This window comes from Danio aesculapii, chromosome 2 (assembly GCF_903798145.1).
Source record: "Danio aesculapii chromosome 2, fDanAes4.1, whole genome shotgun sequence".
NCBI classification, from domain to species: domain Eukaryota; kingdom Metazoa; phylum Chordata; class Actinopteri; order Cypriniformes; family Danionidae; genus Danio; species Danio aesculapii.
The window spans coordinates 6,938,485-6,959,932 of record NC_079436.1 but is presented as its reverse complement, the minus strand read 5'-3'; the positions used below and the strand labels follow the sequence as shown (position 1 = coordinate 6,959,932).

Genomic DNA, 21,448 nt, shown 5'->3' with positions numbered 1-21,448 from the left:
AGTTCAGGACATGCACTATAAGTCAATTGGGTAAACAAATTTGGCCTTTGTGAATGAGTGCATGTGTAAATGCGAGAGTGTATGGGTGTTTCCCAGTACTGGGTTGTGGCAGGAAGGGAATCCACTTCGTAAAACGTATACCAAAATAATTGGCGGTTCATTCCGCTCTGGCAAAGCCTGATAAACAAGGGACTAAGCCAAAGCAAAATGAATGAATGAATGAATATCCAAACCATGCAGTTTGTCACTTCCATCTCATACTTTAGTTTCTCATCAATGTGCTCTCTAGTATCTGACATGTCCCGCCCCCTTCAAGACGCTCAACCACTCTCACTGGAAGAGCTGTGATTATAACAAAATGCTATTGGTTGATTTTTGTAAAAGGGGGAGGAGCTACCTTTTCCTGCCCTCTTTGTGTTTCAGTTCAAATTACGTCACACATTTAACAAAAATTCTTAAATTTAAGTTTATAGAACAAAAATCTACAATCTACAAAAACCTACAAGTATTTTTACTTGGAATTGTCTGGTATGCATACAATGATGGTTTAACCCTCAATATGGCATCATGATACCTATGTTCATTTCCCTGCCACTGTTTCTTTAAGACCAACATTAATTTTTTTTGTTGTTGGAAAGACAAGACCTTAGTGGAGCCAATGATGTGCTTTGGTTAAGTCATATGACATGCAGTGTTTTTCTGTAGCGCGATTTCTGACAGACTGGCGTTTATTGTGAGTAGTAACTGAATGCATAAGTAAACGTCAATAAAAACAGAGGATCAAATTATGTCAGATCCACAAAAAAATCTGAAACATCACCTCCAGTAAGTTATGATGACTTATTCACTACTCAAATTTTTTTAGCAAATAATTTTTTTGTAAATCGATAAATTGTGTTTCCCAATGGAAAGAAAAATGTGCGTGCGTGTGCGTGCGTGCGTGCGTGCGTGTGCGTGCGCGTGCGTGCGTGTGTGTGCGTGGGAGTGTGTGCGAGTGTGTGTGCGGTCCTTTACTGACAGCCGTGTGTGTGGATCTTGTCGGAAAATGTGGCGAAAACATGACGGTAATAGTTTGATTGCGGTGTTTACTTCAATAATGCCACTAATGTATGCATACTCCGCATCTTAATTCCATTTCTGTTTAGTTCAGTTATGACTTATGAGTCGAATTAAGGTAATCATAAATCGCTGTTTACATGGTAGACTCTTAATCAGAGTATTGTCTTCTTCCTATTAAAGCATTGTTGCCCATGTAAACATACTCAATGTTTGACTCAACCACACTGTCAGGCATCTGTGAACCTGGCTTTGCGAACCAGCATTATCTGTATGTACGCACAGCAAAAGCAAGTATGAATTCCCTGTTTGGAGCCTACAGTAGCCTACAGTTCAAAAGTCATGTTTAACTGAATACACAGTAAACACGAGTAAATCTTACTGAACATAATTTATTTTCATCAACAATTATCATCGTAGAACTCAAGCAGTTTGTGATGCATTTTGGAAACAGGAGATGTGCCCCTGGTCTAATGCGCCACCTGGCTTGAGAAACCTGTTTTCAAAGACTTATTATTTGGGTATGCACACATATTCTGAATGCCTTCGGCAGAATTCAAATGAGCCATTTTAATCGAGATTAATCTAGATTAATCTATGCCCACCTATAACATGAATACAGGGAACAGTGTATTAGCGAGCACCACCATGTTCTATGGTAAGTGAAAGAAGAAAAGGACAGAACTGGCTCTTCCTGCAGAAGAATGCGAGGATGAGATGGGTTTTAGTGACTATGAGAATGATGCAGACTGGACATTTGATAGAGGCAGTTCAGGTAAGTTAGCTCAGAGGCAGCTAAGACAGCACAGACAGACTAGTAGCTACATTATTCTGATGCATCTGGATATACTAGACTTGTTATTTATTTGTTATAATATTTACTGGAGAAAATATTTATATTTACTGTATGTTGTATATATGATAATACAATATTAGGTTTGTTTTTAATAATATTCAGCAAAAATGAATGGAATAAATGAAAGCTGTTGGAATATGAGTTGTTGGAAAGTATGTATGAGGTGTCATTTATAAGTTCTGTGTTAAAGCTTATAATACTGCAACACCAATTAAATCACTTCAAACAACAAAATTATTCATTATAAAGGAAGTTTTAAGTTTCTAAGTTAGATCCACTGTTGGACGTTTACTACGTTTACTATAGAAAGTAAAGAGTAGAGAGTTAAATAGGCCAAAAAAAAACATGCTTTCACTAATCAACGTAACTAACAACACAACATGCATAGAAATAGCGTGTTAACATTGTGTACAAATAAAAAAAGACAAAACAACATCAGTACAATACAAGCAAAACCTGACAGCATCAGCATCATTTTGTCCACTTACAATTACATTTAGCTTTGGTATTAATTTATGAAAGGACGCCACATGGCAGTGAACTTGGACCCAGGACCATTTAAATTGAGTCTTATTTTTTCCAAACTAAGGAAGTGCAACACATCATTGGCCCACTGTTTAAAAGGAGGAGGAAATGAATGTTTCCAATTGATTAAAATCAAGCGTCTTGCCAAAAGAGACGTAAAGGCAACACAGTCCAATTCACCTTTTGACAAATTGTTATTTTCATATACAATACCAAAGACAGCAGTTACGGGATTTGAACTAACATCTTTACATAATATTCTGGAGTAAAAAAATATATGATCAGAGTACAGATAATCTGGGACATAACCAAAACATACGGGCTAATGTACTGTAGCAGGGGACTGCTTGCATCTTGTACAGATTGGGCCAATAGAGGATTACATCCTTGCCAGCTTGGCCTTGGAAAGAAAATAAATGAAGTAAAATTGACTTCTTCAGTGTTCTTGACTAATTTTTGATATTCTGTTGTATTATATGTTTGGTTTTGATGCAGTAAATGCTGTGTTTTTCGATTAATGGATGATCTTGTGCGTTTCAGACCCACCGGGGCCAATTGATAACTCCAAGATTGCTGTAAATAAAAATGGACACATCACATTGAAGACAGGTAATCAAGGTTTGTTTTCCTTCAGAGTTAACATGAAGTAGCATCCATAACCCACTTTATTTCCTCAAAATAATTGATTTCTGAATGAAAACGGAGAACCAATTATATTGTCATTTATTTACTGTCAAATGGTTCCAAAGCCATTGTCCTTGTTGAAGAATGGTCATTTTTGAGCAAACTGCACATTCAGTTTAGTAAATAAAGTCGATGTTAGCTTTGGGTTTTGATTAAGGCTCCATTATAATAGTTAAATATCTTAGGAATGTACATTTCATCAGGATTTCTGTTGATGATTTAATCTAAGACAAAATCAATAGAACCAAGAGATGATTTATTTTGCCATCTCTGCTTTTTTTATTCATAGTACGCTTTCTGTGTTGCGAAGCCTTATCTTAAGAAGCTTCTCAAATGCTGAAACTGCGCAATTCCTCTTATTTTTCTATTAAAATACACACAGAATAAAATAACTTATCATTATGGCAGTAAAATAATAGTAAGCACTTTTGTCAGACAGGCATTTAACAAACACAATCAGAAGTGACTTCATGCAGTAAAGCAGACTGGCTGTATTGCAGTACTGCAGTAGGGATCTCCAGCTTTAGTGTCAGAGTTTTCAGGTCATCAGCACTTTTTTGCTGCACAGAGAGTGTGTATGTATAACAGAGAAAATGTTGGGAGGAAAATGTATCACATTTACAGTACCTACGTAGGTCACATATAGTCATTTTCTTAAAAATTCAAGTGTTTGAGAGTTTGGCAGCAATTTCCACTTGCTGATTTTGTTTATGTTTAAAGTCATGTGACCAACAAATTGACCGACAGAAAGCTTTAAGACTGATTAATTGTATTTGTGTATATTTAATGAAGACTATACACTACCTGACTAAAGTCTTGTAGTCGATCCTAGTTGTAAGAGCAACAAATAATACCTTGACTACTAGTTGATCATTTGGAAAAGTGGCATTTTTACGATGAATCATCTGTTGAACTGCATCCCAATCATCACAAATACTGCAGAAGACCTATTGGAACCCACATGGACCCAAGATTCTCACAGAATTCAAGTTTGGTGAAGGAAACATCCTGGTTTGGGGTTACATTTAGTGTGGGGTTTGTGAGAAATCTGCATACTGTAGGGCAACATCAACAGCCTGAGGTATCAAGACATTTGTTCAATTCAATTCAATTCAATTCACCTTTATTTGTATAGCGCTTATACAATGTAGATTGTGTCAAAGCAGCTTCACATAAAAGGTCACAGTAAATAGGAACAGTGTAGTTAAGTTTGTAGTGTTTAAGTTCAGTTCAGTTTAGCTCAGTTTAGTGTGGTTTAATAATCACTACTGAGAGTCCAAATATTGAAGAGCAAATCCAACGATGCGCAGCTCTACAGATCCTGAACCATGCAAGCCAGTGGCGACAGCGGAGAGGGAAAAAAAACTTCACTAAAGGCGGAAGTGAAGAAAAAAAACCTTGAGAGAAACCAGGCTCAGTTGGGCACGACCATTTTAATTTCTCCGCTGGCCAAACGTCTTGTGCAGAGCTGCAGTCTCAGTGGCGGAGGCTGGAAGCTGGCCTCAGCGAAGACTCGTCTGTCTCTGGAGCGTCATAGGAAACAGTCTCATGTTCTCCACTCTTCCATGACCATCGCAGTAGCTGCTCAGGATTCGGCCTGGTCCAGGATATGGAAACCTTGGGATCATCTCGTCGTTGGTCTTGGATCGAATCAGTGACTCTGCATAGTCTGAGGGCCTCGGGAAGAGTATCCCCAGGTGGAAATGGAGAATAAAGAAAATAATTAGCGTAGCTGATGTTCACAGTGTATATCAGCAAGATGCATAACCTGTGTGGAAGCCCCCTAAGTGGTGCACTAAGTGTATGCTTTACTGAACAGATAGGTCTTTAATCTAGTTTTGAATTGGGAGAGTGTGTCTGAGCCTCGGACGTTATCAGGAAGGCTATTCCAGAGTTTATGAGCTATAAATGAGAAGGCTCGACCTCCTTTACTCGACTTTGCTATTCTAGGTACTACCAGAAGTCCTGAGTTTTGAGATCTTAAAGAGCGAGTTGGATTGTAGCGAGACAGAAGATTGGTTAGATAAGCAGGAGCTAGATTATTTAGAGCTTTATATGTAAGAAGCAATATTTTAAATTCAATACGAAACTTAACAGGCAGCCAGTGTAAGGAGGATAAAATTGGGGTGATGTGATCAAATTTTCTAGACCTGGTTAGAACTCTGGCAGCTGCATTTTGTACTAATTGAAGTTTGTTAATAGAGGATGCTGGGCAGCCAGCAAACAGAGCATTACAGTAGTCCAGCCTAGAAGTCATAAAAGCATGGACTAGCTTTTCTGCATCTGAGATGGATAGCATACTTCGTAACTTAGCTATATTTCTCAGATGAAAGAAAGCAGTTTTTGTGACATGGGAAATATGATTTTAAAAGTTAAATTGCTGTCTAATATGACACCCAGATCTTTTATAGTAGAACTAACGCTAACTTTGTATCCCTCTAATTGTAGATCGAGTTGTGAGATCTGCTGTGTACAGGATTTAGGCCCAATAAGTAATAATTCTGTTTTGTCTGAGTTTAAGAGAAGATAATTGTTGGTCATCCAGTCTTTAACATCTTTAATACACTCAGTTAGCTTGGACAGATTAGACGTCTCGTCAGGTTTAGTTGAAATATATAATTGAGTATCATCTGCATAGCAGTGAAAGCTGATCCCATGTCTTCTAATAATGTCTCCCAGGGGTAGCATGTATATTGTAAACAGTAAAGGGCCTAAAACTGATCCTTGAGGCACCCCGTATTTTACTGGGCTGATTTGTGAAGGCTGTCCATTTATATTTACAAACTGGTAACGGTCAGATAAGTATGACTTAAACCATTGTAGGGCCTGTCCTTGGACACCTGTAGACTTTAAGCGATTAATAAGGATACCATGGTCAATGGTGTCAAATGCCGCACTAAGATCGAGTAGAACTAATAGCGAGATGCACCCTTGGTCAGCAGCTAGGAGTAAATCGTTGGTTATTTTCACTAATGCAGTTTCTGTACTGTGATGAGCTCTGAAACCTGACTGAAACACTTCAAAAACATTGTTGGTCTGCAGAAAGGAGCATAATTGAGCAGAAACAACTTTTTCTAGTATTTTAGATATAAATGGAAGGTTTGAAATAGGCCTATAATTAGCTAAGTTGCTGGGTTCCAGTTGTGGTTTCTTAATAATAGGTTCTAATAATAATTTGTTCTGCCCATTACATTACAAACCACAGGAGAGGCCAAATTCTTCAGCAGGATAGAGCTCCTCCTCATACTTCAGCCTCCACATCAAAGTTACTGAAAGCAAAGAAGGTCAAGGTGCTTCAGGATTGGCCAACCCAGTTACCAATAGCGAACATTATTGAGCATGTTTGGGGTAAGATGAAAGAGGAGGCATTGAAGATGAATCCAAAGTATCTTGATCTCTGTGCCCCGTAGTTTTTTCGAGCCAGTCTAAAGCGCGAGCGGTTTCGCTTTCTTGCTTGCGCTCGCCGTGCATCTATATTTGAAATAACAAACTTCTTCAGCTGATGATAATAACGTGCGCTTGATTATTGATGTGCTTTTGAAAACCCGATCCTGTCAGAAACTGACAAACGCGAGAGTAAAGCGTGAAGAAGCAGGAAAAAAGGAGCAATTATTTTTTCAGCAAACGTAAACAAACTGTTGTTCAACTATTACATTCACCTTTTGGACTATTATGAACTCGGAATGATGGAATTATGTGTTCATATATGTTGCATTTATTTATTAATTTAATATAATTACAGACGTTACAGTAGGCTATTTCGCACTGTCATTGATCTGCAGTTATAATCAAATCATATTCATAGAGAGATTAGTAATGAACATTTATACAGAAGTATTTATGTGTATAAAGCATCTGTTTTGTTAAGTGCTTCTCATGATAATTGAACATATTATGGTATTTTTATGCTTTTGAAGTGAACTTAAATACAGCACCTTTAACCAAGTTAATTAGGTTAACTAGGCAAGTCATTGGACAACAACAGTGTTTTGTTCTACAAATTATTAAAAGGGGGCTAAAAATATTGATGCAAAATTATTTTTAAAACTGTTTTTACTCCAGCTAAACTAAATCAATGCAACTTTTCAAGAAAAAAAAAGAAAATAATGTGAAATATACCTTGCTTTGTTAAACATCGCTTGGGAAAATAGTTGAAATATAATTAAAATCACAGCAGGGCTAATAAATTAGCATGTAGTGTAGTAAATGACAGAAGCAGAAACTGATTAAAATACATAAAATCATTATTAACTGCGTCAAGTAACTCTCAAAACTCACATTTTTCTTATTTTTTTGATCACCCAGGTGCTGATTCAGGTCAAATATCCGAAGAGACCTGGAACTTCCTCCATAACATTCACGGAGGAGGGCCTGTAGTGACCGTGCGGCCCAGTGTCAGCCATCAGGAGTCTGAGACTTCACAGTCCGAGGAGAAGATCGAAGTGGAGACGCGCACGGTGTAGTGTACCGAGAAGCTGCTGGACCGCCAAGGGGACCGACAAACACTCATCTTGCACTTCACTTTTGTTTTCCAACATTCAAGCAAAAGGACCTTCTAGCTTCACTCAACATACGCACTCTGTACCCTTTATGACTGTTCTTTATTAGCAGACGGATGGATCAAAGCTCCTCCATTGTGCTTGACGCTTGTATATATTGTGCATATCCACTGAACGATTAGAATTAAGACCGGTTTTCAGTCAATTAATGAATTGAATTTGGGTTTTCAGCCGCGTTCCTGATGAATTTAGCTTCGCCCAATCCAAATAGTCCATGATTTTTTTGTGAACCGGAAACGAATTCCACCGCATCTGTACATATTTCACTGTCTCGATGAAGAACATCGTGGATGAGAACGTCATGTTTTGGTTACGAAAGAATGCTAAATGCTATGTAGTCTCAGGAAAGAACTTTTGTTTTGCACCGTACTGTAGATTCAAAGCGTGCATGCTTCAGCTCTGATGTTTGATGTGTATTTGAATGTACTAGTACTTAAACAACACCATGTTTCTGCACTAAATGTTATTTATTCCAGAGGGGTATGATTATTCTGGCATTCATGGACGTCTTTTGTTCGTAAAAACGATTTGACAAGCTAAATCGAAGCCGAATGCTTGCTAATAGGAATGACGTGGCACATTATGCTGGCAAGAAAATCGATTTCTCATTTTTTATTTGTGCAGAATAGCTGTGCGACTGGAGACGCAAACAATAAGGCTCACAATTGAACCCTTCAATGGCTGTCTTGTTCAAAAATGAGATGTGAAAGAGGAAAAAAACGGATCAATTAAATCCTGCTGCCTCATGTGTATGCATTCAAGGCATTATTTAATGTATAGAAAGATTTGATGTCGTTTTTCAATATTAATTGTCCACAGAGAAGAAAGCTGTATCTGAGTGGTTTAAGATTAAACTCCAAAATTGATGCTGTCAATATCTGTCATTGTTTGTATGATCTGACGCCTACGAAATGTAATATACACATCACACACACTCAAAAAATATGATTTCTGCTGCTTGTTCAAACTACTTATTTGGGGACAAGCAGCAAAGCAGCGGAGGCACCTATTGCTTCCGTTAGCATTCCTATTATTCTTCTTCCGCTTCTTCTTCCGCCGGATTTGAATGACAGCCCATGTAATCGTATACGAGAAAGTTGTATAATTTGGCACAATGGCAGTGTCAACATGAACCACAGCAAACTTGAAGTTTTTAACTCAAACTCTCTAGCGCCACCACTTGTCCAAAGTTTCACTTATGTTTATTGTTGTAAGATTTAAATCCGAATGGGCTACATTCAAAATTCCTCCTTTTTCATCTTCCTTGGCTCAAGCCAATTTGAACGCACCCTATGACGTCATTTTCCGTCATGAACATTTTTTCGCTATTTTGATTTTTTCGCAAAACTTATTTGGCAGAACTCGTCCTTGGCCGTTTTTCCGATTTTCATCAAAATTGAATCCCATGATCTACAGAAAATGCTGACCAAAAGTTATGAAAGTCAAGTTGATTTGACCAACCGTTTTCATTTAACTTGCGAACAAATTTAACGTAGAGCTTGAGTCGATATCTCTGTAACGCATTGACATATTCACACCAAACCTGGTGTGTGTATGACAATTATGGTCTGAGGTTTTCTGCAGCGTTTCAGTGCACTGAAAGTTGTATAATTTCCAAGTGGTCCGGAGATACAACAGCGCCACCTAGTGGTCACGAGTTACAAACTGTTCACTAACCGTGGTCTGAAGATACAAGAAAATGCTTTTTTTTTTTTTTGCTTATGACGTCTCAACCCTTCGTCTAAAACTAAAATTAAAAAGAAAATTGGTCTCTTTACATCAGACAGAGCATGCCGAGTCTAATGATGCCAAATTTTCCCTGGTCAGCCATTTTGGGCGTCGCCCATTTTGATTTTTGTCGAAAAAGGCTGTATTCCACGAACATATTCAGGTATCATTACAAAACATGGTGTGCATCTTCGACACCATGTCCTGAAGGTATACTCAAAAACTTCTAAAGCCAAAAGTTATAAGCAATTTTTGAAAAATGCTAATAACTTTTTCTAAACATTCCTTATTGACATGACATGTGGCTTGTTATATTCCCTGGATCATGCCGAGACCATTGATACCAAATATGCCAACCTATTTCTTCGAACTTCTACACCGTTTTTCTGATTTTCACCAAATTTGACTCCGATGTTCTTCAGACCATGCTGGCAAAAAGTTATGGAATTCATGTTGATACGCTACACAGTTTTCGTTTACGCCACCAACAAATGTGCTGGCACGATGTCAAAGATCGTCTGAGGCTGTAATTCTGCAGTGTTTGAACATATTGATGCTGAACTTTAGGTGCGTCACTAGCATCTCACAATAACCACAACGTTTCAATTTGGTAACAGCGCCACCTAGTGGTCACGTGTTATAAACCCTCAACTAACCATCAATAATGAATCTTACAAAATGACTAATAAATGTTGATTGCATAGTCTTATTGTGGCTTATTTATTGGGTCATGCTGAGAACATTGATACCAAACATGCTATACTTGGGCAAACTTCCCGCCATATTGAATTTGTTCAAAAAGACTCTTTTGCGAAATCCTAGACCGTTGATTCAATTGTCACCAAATTTGACTCTGATCATCTTCAGACCATGCTGACCAAACGTTATGGAAATCATATCGATCAGCAAAACTGTTATCGTTCACGGCATCGACAAATGTGCTAGCACAATGTCAAAGCGAATCTGAGGCTGTAACTCTGCAATGCTTAAACATATTGACACTGAACTTTAGGTGTGTCATTGGCAACTCAAAATGACCACAACACATAATTTGGTAACAGCGCCACCTAGTGGTCACGAGTTATAAACCGTTCACTAACCGTCAATAATAAATAAGAAATGTGCTAATAACTTTAGACTGAATATGTTGATTGTGGTAAAATTAATCTCAATTTATTCTCTGAGTCATGCCGAGAACACTGATACCAAATATGCCATATTTAGCTAAACTACCTGTCCGCCATATTGATTTTGTTTAAATATTTCATTTGCAAACTCCTAGATAGTTTGCTGAAATATCACGAAATTTGACTCGGATCATCGTCAGACCATGTTGACCAAACGTTGTGAAATGCATGTCAATAGGCAAAATGGTTTTTGTTTACGGCACAGACAAATGTGCTTATTCTGCCTCTAGACTACTTTGGTCTTTCTGGCTCTGAACTGCTTGGCCCCTAAATTGCTGCTTGCAGCTATATTTTAAAGTAAGCTGAAACAACACAATTTTTTAAATATGTTTTGGGGGTATAACTTAATTGTTTTATGTTCAATCTACTTAAATTTGTTAAGTTAATTTACTCGATTTGTGTTGTTACAACATTAATTGTTTGGAGCCCTGCACACAAATCTCACACACGCAGTCCAGATAGTATTTTGCCCCAAAATCTCTCTCACACACACACTTTTAAAAATAATATGTATATATTGTCACTTGTTTATGTTTGCATGAATAAAACTGATGTAAAAGAATAATAAGTTCTTCAGTACGAGAACAAATAGATTTTTTTTGTCAATTCATGTCTGTCATGTAACTTACAGTGTGAAATATAATGTTCTACTTTTGATATTGGGTCAAAATATTTTAATATTTGACTCCTATAAGACGGTCAATGTGAATCCATTTTAAAATCTTAAATATATTAATTTCTTTGTATTATAACACTGTTTACATTATATAATAATGTTATATATCGGGGAACATTTAAATAAGCACTTGTTTGTTTTGTTTTTATATAAAATGTTTATTTAAAGGGCTTATTTATTCATTCTTTGATTAATTTGTTCTTTTATGTCACTTACTTGTCATTTATAAATAGTTCTTTAAATATTATAATAAACCCCAGTTATGAAACCCCATAGAAGCACCTTCTTAAAATACAGTAGCGTAGATGATGATACATTCAAATGAAGCCATTCATTTAACAGCGAATTTGATTTATTGACATTGGCCTGTCATAAAACTAAAGCAGTTTACCGAGCTCTAAATAGCAGCGGCGCAATCTAACTATTATCTCCTCCCGTAGACAAGCTAATAGCACATAATAGTGAATTCTCCAAACAATATGCTTCTGATGTTGAAGGCTGACATGTTCGGTTGGATCGCCGCTGACAGCGGAGCTCTGGAGAGCCGGTCATTATGAAAGCAGTGAGCGTGTGGGCCGCGGCTGCTGTCCTGTACAGTATCGCAGTGAGCGGGATTGTGGGATTCGCATTCACAGCAGCACCGACAGAGAAAAAAAACATGGCGGCTGCCGAATGTGCAGCAAACGATTTGCGGAAGTGAGGTAAGTGTAATTCTGTAGCTTCATAAACCCTTTTACATTGAATTATCCGTCACTCAGGTCCAATTCCCCGACTTTATCTCGAAGTTAAAGCAGACTCTGGTTGAAGAACCGCTCCGATTGTAGCAGTTCGAGCGGATTTTATGGGCAAAGTTGTTGCGGCTGATCAGTTGTGTATGTGCACGCTGCCCCCGCTCCTCTGCACTGTTACCCGCTAGCATATTAGCTTCCACGATTTAGGCCCTTTATCTTCAAATGTAAATGATCAGCTTTTGCTGATGTTTTCGTTAATTAGCACAAAGACGCAAAATGTTTTCCGTTCGCTGACAAGTGTTAAGAATGTGCGTTAAATGGGTTGCGCCAAATTCGTTAGCATTAGCATGCTACAGTGAGTCTCGATCATCTTCATTAGCGCTTTTAGCCAAAATGCTAATTAGTGTGTGAGTTGTGGAAGAAAATAAAACAACCATTTTTTATTATCATTGCGTGGCTCTTCACTCAATTATGTTTTATTATTTGTAGCAGAAATTAAAACGCAAGTGCGCATCCTGTGAATGCAGGGGTTAGCCGGTGAGCTAATAAAACCTTGCGGATACATTTGTTTTGCTCAATTCAACGGTTGGTTAAGTATAACCATACTCTCTAAGCATACTCTCGATAAAGAGTTTATTGACTGCGTGAGCCATACGTGTTGCATTAGAGGCTAATGCAGGAGTTTTCAGAAGTCTACATGGCTGGAAAAAACTTGCACTGGTGTCTATGAGCAGCAGGGCTGGACATCAAGCCGAGCCTTGGATGCGGTTTACACCGGAGAGGCCCATTAAATGCAATTGAAGTAGAATATATTATTTTCAAGGCTGTTCTATATAAATTACGAGCAAAGATTAATCTGCAACAGTGCTGAAGTCACTGTTGTTGGTGTCTCATGTATACACACGCCATTCTGAAGAAAACATCTCATTAGTACTGGTTTTAAATGAGGCTTCACCATTTTCAGTCAAACATACAGAGTTCTGCATAAAAATACAGCGCAGAACATTTTAGGAAACATGCCGAGGTGACCACATGGCGAGGATCTTTCTCTTTGCATGTTTTCTGATAGTTTTTTTGGCAAGCACGTGTCAATTTAAAGTTCTTCGCCACGCGCGCGAGCTTTTAAGAATATTCAGGAAGTTTCAGATTCTTGCAGAGTTTGAACAGAATGACAACATCATATATTTCACACCCATAAAACACTCTGAGTGACTTTGAGGGCAGTTGGCTGTAATCACTGCTATGGGATGTTTCTAGCTCCTGTAAGTTTTTGCTTTCGTGTCTGTCATGGTTTATGCGTTATGGAGCACTGCTGCAGCTGTCAGTTTGTTTTATTAATCAGGAGAACCCAATAAATAGCAAATGTAATCAAAATAGCGACTCTTATGTTTCTAGAATATAGTAAATGTATCTGTATTTGGCATAGACCTGTATAAGATTCTTTGATAACCTTGGATAAAAATATCACGGTTTTTAAATATTGAGATGTACTGCTCTGAAATATGTTCTTTTTAAATGTCTGGGTAAAAAACTAAAATGTTTCCCCTTTTTAAACACAATATATTTTATTTTAAGAGACATTGCAAAAAATTTGATACTGTAAACATGTCAGGCTAAATAATTCAAATGAATCATTGACTTTTGCTGTCTTCATTAGTTTCAGAAACACAGATTTCTTTACAATTTTAATCATCTTTGGATATCTTTTCCACTAGAGATACTGTTGTCCTAAAAAAATATCATTAAAAAATCTTACACAGCTTAGGATCGGAACATTTTTGCGTTTTTAAAACCTTGACTTTTCAAAATTGCGGTAAACCTTGAAAACGGTTATCGTTCCAAATACGATTATCATGCCATCGATTCGGTTGCATATAGATATCTTGTTGCATCACGGTGCATTGACGATGCTTTCCATACACAGTTTTATATTTTCTTTACAGCACAGCAATTCTTGTATAAAAATGTATAAATATATTTATATTCATATACTATTTGTAATACAATTTTGTCCTTTAATACAAGCAGTCAGATATATGAACTGTACCTTAAAAAAGTACATGCATAGACCAACAAGAGCATTTATAGAAAATAAACAAATGTCAATGTCCCGCTCGCTTTCTGAGCTTGTCTAGCGCAGTGTTTCCCAACCCTTTTCCTGAAGGCACACCAACAGTACACATTTTCAACCTCTGCCTAATCAAACACACCTGAATCAACTTATCATGACATCAGAAGATACTCCAACACCTGAAGTTAATGGGTCAGAAAAGGGAGACATCCAAAATATGTACTGTTGGTGTGCCTCCAGGAACAGGGTTGGGAAACACTGCTCTAGTGAGTTCTTTCTTATACCCCTATGATTGGTCATGCACTCAACAGAAAGGGCTAGGATTGGCTCTTACGCACTGGCGCTGTTCACTGATGAGTAGGCCCACACGGAATCTGTGTACACAGATTTCCGCAGATTTTTAGCCTGTAATTGATTCTATTTATTTACTAAATGTGTGTAAATTTATATTTATTCAGTTTTTAAATTACGTTAATATTGACTAATATGAAAATATATGATTTATTTACAATAAAGTTTTTAAAGTAATATTTTCTGTCTTTTAGTACATATGTTATTTCAGAGACTTGCTTTGTTTACCAAATAAAGTGAATCTAATTGGATTTGCATTGTAAACATTAAATAAAAGTAAAAAAGGTATCACTTTTTATTTCATATGTTAAGGTTTTAGTTATGATACTTCCAAAATAATTCTGCATAATTTTTAACACAATTCTGCGCAGAAAAAGCAAAAAATGTCTGCAGATTCCGTCTGGCCCTACCGATGAGTGATACTGATAAATGGCAGTGGCGCTTACAGCTGATCCATGATAGACGTGGAGAAAACTCATTCTGCAGACGCGCTTGTGTCTGTATCCAGAAGTAACGCTGTAACAGCCGAGAGGAGAGGAAACGTCACACCGGCAGGTCAAATGGGCCACAGTGAGAGAGAGAGAAATGGAGTTTACTTTCAGTTTCACAATCGCAGTGCAATAGGGGCTTCTGCTGTAAGTGTCGGTGAAAGACTATCCAGCAAACACGCACGCAGTGCAATTGTGCAGTTTCTGCGTTTTTAGGTAGTTAGAGCGTTGTAATTACTCACGTTCACCTCCTTCGCTATAGTAAGCTACGGCAGCCTAGCGCCTATGGGATAAATTACGTCAGTACATAATAACCGGTTATGGTTATTACTAGGGCTGCTCGATTGTGGGAAAATCATAATCACGATTATTTTGGTCATAATTGCAATCACGAATATTCAAAACAATTACAGATGAAGTCAAAATTATTAGCCCTCCTGTGAATTTATTATTATTTTTAAATATTTCCCAAATTATGTTTAACAGAGGAATTTTTTTACAGTATTTCTTATAATATTTTTTCTTCTGGAGAAAGGCTTATTTGTTTAATTTTGGCTAGAATAAAAGCAGGCTTAAATATTTTGAAACCTATTTTAAGGTCAATATTATTAGCCCCCTTAAGCAAAATATATTTTTCATTATCTGCAGAAGAAACTACTGTTATACAATGACTTGCCTAATTACCCTAATTAAGCCTTTGAATTGCACTTTAATCTGAATGCTTGTATTTTGAAAAATATCTAGTAAAATATTATGTGCTGTCATAGCAAAGATAAAAGAAGTCAGTTATTAGAAAAGAGATATTATAACAAATTTTTTTAGAAATGTGTTTAAAAATATGTTTAACTTTCCATTAAACAGAAAATGGGGGCAAAAGGGTCGCTAATAATTCAGGAGGGCGTATAATTCTGACTTTAACTGTATATATACAGTTTTTTCCTCCTTGTAAATAAGGGAAATAAATACAATATAATAAAAATATGAAACGAACTGCTTTAAGCATCTTCACTGTAAGAAAAACTTTAATTACAGCTACAAAAGTCCTTCACTCAAGAGCAGTGAGTGATTTTGTCCTTTTGTTGTTTGATTATTGATAAAAACAGGCAGCAGCAGGAATATTGCGCGCTGTCACTTCAAGAGCAGTGCACTTCTGATTAATGGTTTCTCTTTCACATGTCTTTTGATTCTCAACTCGTTTGTTTATTACACATATAAGGGTTAATATGAATAATCAGTAAACACCGCGGTTTAACACCTATTTGACCATTAAAGCGCTCATATTTTGTTGGAATGTAGAAGTTTAAATTCTGTTAGACAACATTTTTATAAGGAGAGTACTTTGATGGACATTTTTAAAAAGGTACCACCAGGAAGAGTTTAACATTTTTTTTTCAAAAATAGAACTGAAAAACCATATTTAACTTTGAATAAATATTTTGTAAATTTTATATATTTATATTTCATATATTTGTCTAAGTAAATTTTTTAATATAATACGAATTTGTTTTTATCATGTAATATTTTAATGTATATCCATTTGGCCACGAAATAGCCATAAGTTGCTGATGTGGCAATAAATATGTAATAAATAACCATTAAAGCGCTCACATTAAAATGACTTTAGATGTTGTGCTCTGCTCGTCTCTGAGGCGACAGCATGGGCAACAGCATGCACTCTTTCGCACTTTTTAAAACATGAATGATTTGAATGTACATCAATGAATGATGCGCATCCCGTGCTGCAAAAGTACACTACAGTACATGCTTTTAGTTATTTTCACGTGAAACTGAGCTTTGCAGAGCAACAAATGAGTACAACGGGGGCGGTAAATGATGCAATCGTTTTTTATCTCGATTAATGTTTTTTTTATAATCATTAGAAGCCAAAATTGAAATCGAACCTGAATTTTCAATTAATTGCACAGCCCTAGTTATTACTGAACTGATACCGAATTGTCCGCGTCTGCATCGCGGTGCACAGAAGAAACAATTCATTTTGACAACGCTAAAAATGGATAAACGACTTTAAAAATCATTATACATAGGTAGGTGGTGCTGAAACGCCCCTTTTCTCTGATTGGCCAACCAAATCTGAGCTTGTAACGTCTGAGAGAGAGAAATGGAGTTTACTTTCGTTTTCTCAATCGCAGTGAAATACTTCTGCTGTACTTCAATGTCCATGAAAGACTGTCCAGCAAACACACACATAGTGAATTGTGCAGTTTTTTAGGTACTTGCAGTGTTTTGATTACCCTTTGTCACCTCCCTCTCCATAGTAAGCTACTGCAATATAGCGCATATGAGGTACATGACGTCATTACATAATAACCGGTGATGTATGATCTATTACTGAACCGATACTGAATTGTTTGCGTCTGCATCGCAGTGCACTGAAGAAACAATTAACTTTTCAACCCTATGAATGAGTATGCGAATTAGGATGCAGCATTGGAATATAGTTCACAAATCATATAGACTAAGGCTGCACAATATCCTTTCAGCATCGATATCGCAATGTCTGTGTCCGCAATAGTCACATCGCAGGATCTACAATATTAAGTTGGGATTAAAGTTGATCAACAATTGAGAATATATGAGATTTGTGGAGTCATTGCTGGGCATGACCATAACAGGTTGAAACTTCATCGTTTGAATGTGTTTTAAAGGCTTTTCAAAAGGGTGTAAAGCGTTTAAGCACAAAACCGTACATCATTTGTAACATTAATGTAGAATAGGTTTACTGACTTATTAATACAATAAAGACTGTACAGTGTTCTTTTACATTTCATAATTCCGTTTCTGTAACTGAATGGGGGCAGCACAGTGGGTAGCACAATCGCTTCACATCAAGAAGGTCGCTGGTTCGAGCCTCGGCTGGGTCAGTTGGCATTTTTGCGTGGAGTTTGGGTGTTCTCCCCATGTTCGCATGGGTTTCCTCCGGGTGCTCCGGTTTCCTCCACAAGTCCCAAAACGTGTAGTATAGGTAAAGTAGGTAAGCTAAATTGTCCGTAGTGTACGTGTGAATGAGTGTTTATGGGTGTTGCCCAGTGATTGGTTGCAGCTGGAAGGGCATCCGCTGTGTAAAACATATGATGGATAAGTTGGCGGTTCATTCTGCTGTGGCGACCCCAGATTAATAAAAGGGACTAAGCCGAAAAGAAAATGAATAAATATACCTGAATGCTCTTTGACTCTCTGGAAAACCATAACGCACTGTTTATCTGACTGGCAATGCCAGATTTTTCCAATATTGTGCAGCCCTAATATAGACTATAAAATATATCAAATATCAGGGGCGTAGATTTAGGGTGGACGGAGGGGACGTGTCCCCACCAATATCCACCGACCATTGAAATATCCCCACCAATAATTTAATCCGCTCAAATCGCGCTGTCAGTGTTAATTTAGACATGCAGAAAGGGTTAAATGACGTTCTCTCCTCGAGTCCTCCCACCCCCAAAACACATATGGACATTTTGATTGGCTATGCCTTTCCCTGCTGTCATGTGAGGGGGTGTGCCTGCGTTTAGATACAAGCAGCGCCAAATGCAGTGGATTGTTTTTTTCCCGTGCAAGAATAAGGTGTGTTGGGTGACACACACAAGCGATGATGGTGGCAGAAAAAAAGGTCATTAGGTTTTTTCAACTAAAAGTGTAAGTCACATAAACGCAAGTTTGCTACTGAATCCATCATGATAATGCTGGTGTTCTGGAGAATTCAGTTCCCCTGTTCCCCCTTCACAGCGCATGCGCAACTTTACAGCTTATGTACACAACGCTTTGCATACACATATATATTTATATATATTTATATATATATATATATATATATATATATATATATATATATATATTAGGCTTGTGCCGGTATTCGGTAATGCGATAAATCACGGTAATGAATATGCACGATATTGTTATCGCGGGCACTTCAAAATACCGTGAAAAATAATAGATCCGAATTTATATTCTTAGAACGCGCCTTAGCTTATTTTCCATCAACCGCTTGAAGAAACACTGCGTATATGCTGCGCAGAACTGATGCGCACTCTGATGTAAACAATCCCCACATGTAGAAGCCTTGTGTGCAGGCAGTGCGCGCCGCCGCTGCCACCGCGCTATAATCCTCACACGCAGGGGCGGACTTGCCATCTGGCAAACCGGGCACTTTCCCGGTGGGCCGACGTACTTTTTGGGCCGGGCTGATCATCGTCTTATGATTTGATCGGCCCATAAAAGGCTTAGCAGCCTATCGTTTTTTTCTGCCTTATTGATTGACGCTGCTGTGATCTGTGACTCTCTGAAAGTAGATGCTTTTTTCCCGGACAGACAGACCGGGCCGTGACACTGCAGCCCATTGGCTCTTTTCGGTATTGACATTGGGCTGGCCCAATCACAAACTCCTATTTTGGACTCCGTGTGAGCGTGCGTCGTCTGTGTGTATTTGTCAAAATAGTCGAGAGTCAGAGAGAAGAAACGCAAGGGAGGCGCAGAGAAATCGCGAGAAATACACCGGCGTTTCATTTAGCGATTCTGAAAAGTTCTCTGTTCATTCTAGTACACGGCTAAAAACGCAAATCACGTGACCACACACTCTCTGCCCAGAGCTGCAGCCACTAGTTCAGCGGGTAAGCATAAACCCCAGGTCAGAGTATAGTGCATGTCAGACAGTTCATCTGCTGGGTGATCTCATCTCACTATAGTTGTTAAACGTGATATTGAATTCCTCTTGTTGTCTCTATCTAACAATTCTTATGTCTTCTGAATCACTTGTTCTCAGTTAACTGTTTTGGCTGAGTGCAAAGCTAATATATTAATTTATGTAACCACATACACTGATTCTGCACATTGACTGATTACTTACCTTTATCGTTTAAATTTAATGTACGTTATACTGTTATACTGGCCATTATTGGTTATCAAAACTGATATTCTGCAAAAGAGACGGTGTAAATCAAATATCAAAATGAAACAAATTTGACTTATATTATGTTTTCATTGTTTAGATAGTGAAACAGCAAGCAGGATGAGGTGAAAGAGGTTAAAATGTAACACTGTTCACTTTGAAGATTTACCCATGCTTTAGCAGGCAGTTTTTGTTATGTTTATTATTGAATATAGGCTGAGTGAATAGTGTATTGAATAAGCTAAATTGGCTGTAGTGTATGAGTGTGTGTGTATGGGTGATTTCCAATATTGGGTTGTGGCTGGAAAGGCATCTGCTGCATAAAACATGCTGGAATAGTTGGCAGTTCATTCCACGATTGCTGATCGAAGACGGTTTCCCTTTGCACATTCACTTTGATATAATTGCTCAAGTTTACTTATATATTGTGTATTGTTTTATTTATATTTATTTGTATTTAAATGTTTGAAGTACTTTTAGTTAATTAAAAAGTTATTAAAGTTACTAAGTTGATGAAACTGAAGTTTTTTGTCTTTTTTTACCTGTTTCTCTAGTAAAATTACAATATCGTGATAATACCGTATACCGTGATAAAAGCTCAATCAATTAATCGCAGCATGAAAATGTGATACCGGCACATGCCTAATATATATATATATATATATATATATATACATATATACATACATACATACATACATACATACATACATACATACATACATATATATATATATATATATATATATATATATATATATATATATATATATATATATATATATATATATATACATATTCTATTCAAAATTGTGAAATGTTGCACTATAAAATAACTGTTCAAAAGTAGTTTAGCATTTAATTTAATCATTTATTCCAGAGATTTTAAAGATGATTTTTTGTGTATATATATATATATATATATATATATATATATATATATATATATATATATATATATATATAATCATCTTTAAAATCTCTGGAATAAATGATTAAATTAAATGCTAAACTACTTTTGAACAGTTATTTTATAGTGCAACATTTCACAGTTTTGCTGTATTTATGATGAAATAAATGCAGCCTTGGTGAGCAGGAGAAGCTTATTTTAACATATTTAGCAATCATACTGACCCCAAACTTTTGACCAGTTGTGTATATAATATTTTATAAGCGAAAGTGTGCACTTTAATTTTAACAATCCCACAGACATCGTCAGCAAATATGAATCAGAGAGGTCAGACTTTCTCATACAGAGCCTCATTTCAATTTTCAGGTTTTGTATATATACAATTAACGGTTGCCCCATCCATCTGGATTGAAAAGTTATGGTGTAGAGTCGGGTTGGCAGAAACTTCAAGCATTTCCGTTTTCGCGAGGTTAAGCTGAAGATGATGATCTTTCATCCAGTGTGAAATGTCTGACAGGCAGGCTGAGATGAGAGCTGGAACCAAGGGATCATCAGGGTGAAAAGAGTGGTATAGCTGGGTATATAGCTGGGTATACACTATACCACTATACCACCCTATACATAGGGTGGTATAGTGGTAGGAAAATCCATGATTCTGGATGACTGGTCCTAAAGATGTCGTGTAGATGGAGAAGAGAAGTGGCCCAAGAACAGAGCCCTGAG

General features: G+C 37.1%; 2 protein-coding genes across 2 annotated transcripts in view; both read left to right on the top strand.

The window, feature by feature from the left end:
* usp33 (ubiquitin specific peptidase 33) overlaps positions 1 to 8,555 on the top strand; it is a 64,056-nt gene extending 55,501 nt beyond the window's left edge. Inside the window, exons 23-24 of the mRNA XM_056471806.1 lie at positions 2,978 to 3,046; positions 7,427 to 8,555. Of these exons, the coding sequence (XP_056327781.1) occupies positions 2,978 to 3,046; positions 7,427 to 7,584 (227 nt within the window). The 3' untranslated portion in view covers positions 7,585 to 8,555. The remainder of the gene's footprint in view (positions 1 to 2,977; positions 3,047 to 7,426) is intronic.
* Positions 8,556 to 11,695: 3,140 nt separating this feature from the next.
* The window catches only part of zzz3 (zinc finger, ZZ-type containing 3), a 66,938-nt gene continuing 57,185 nt past the window's right edge, over positions 11,696 to 21,448 (top strand). Inside the window, exon 1 of the mRNA XM_056471797.1 lies at positions 11,696 to 11,972. The gene's annotated coding sequence lies outside the window, so the exon portion shown is untranslated. The remainder of the gene's footprint in view (positions 11,973 to 21,448) is intronic.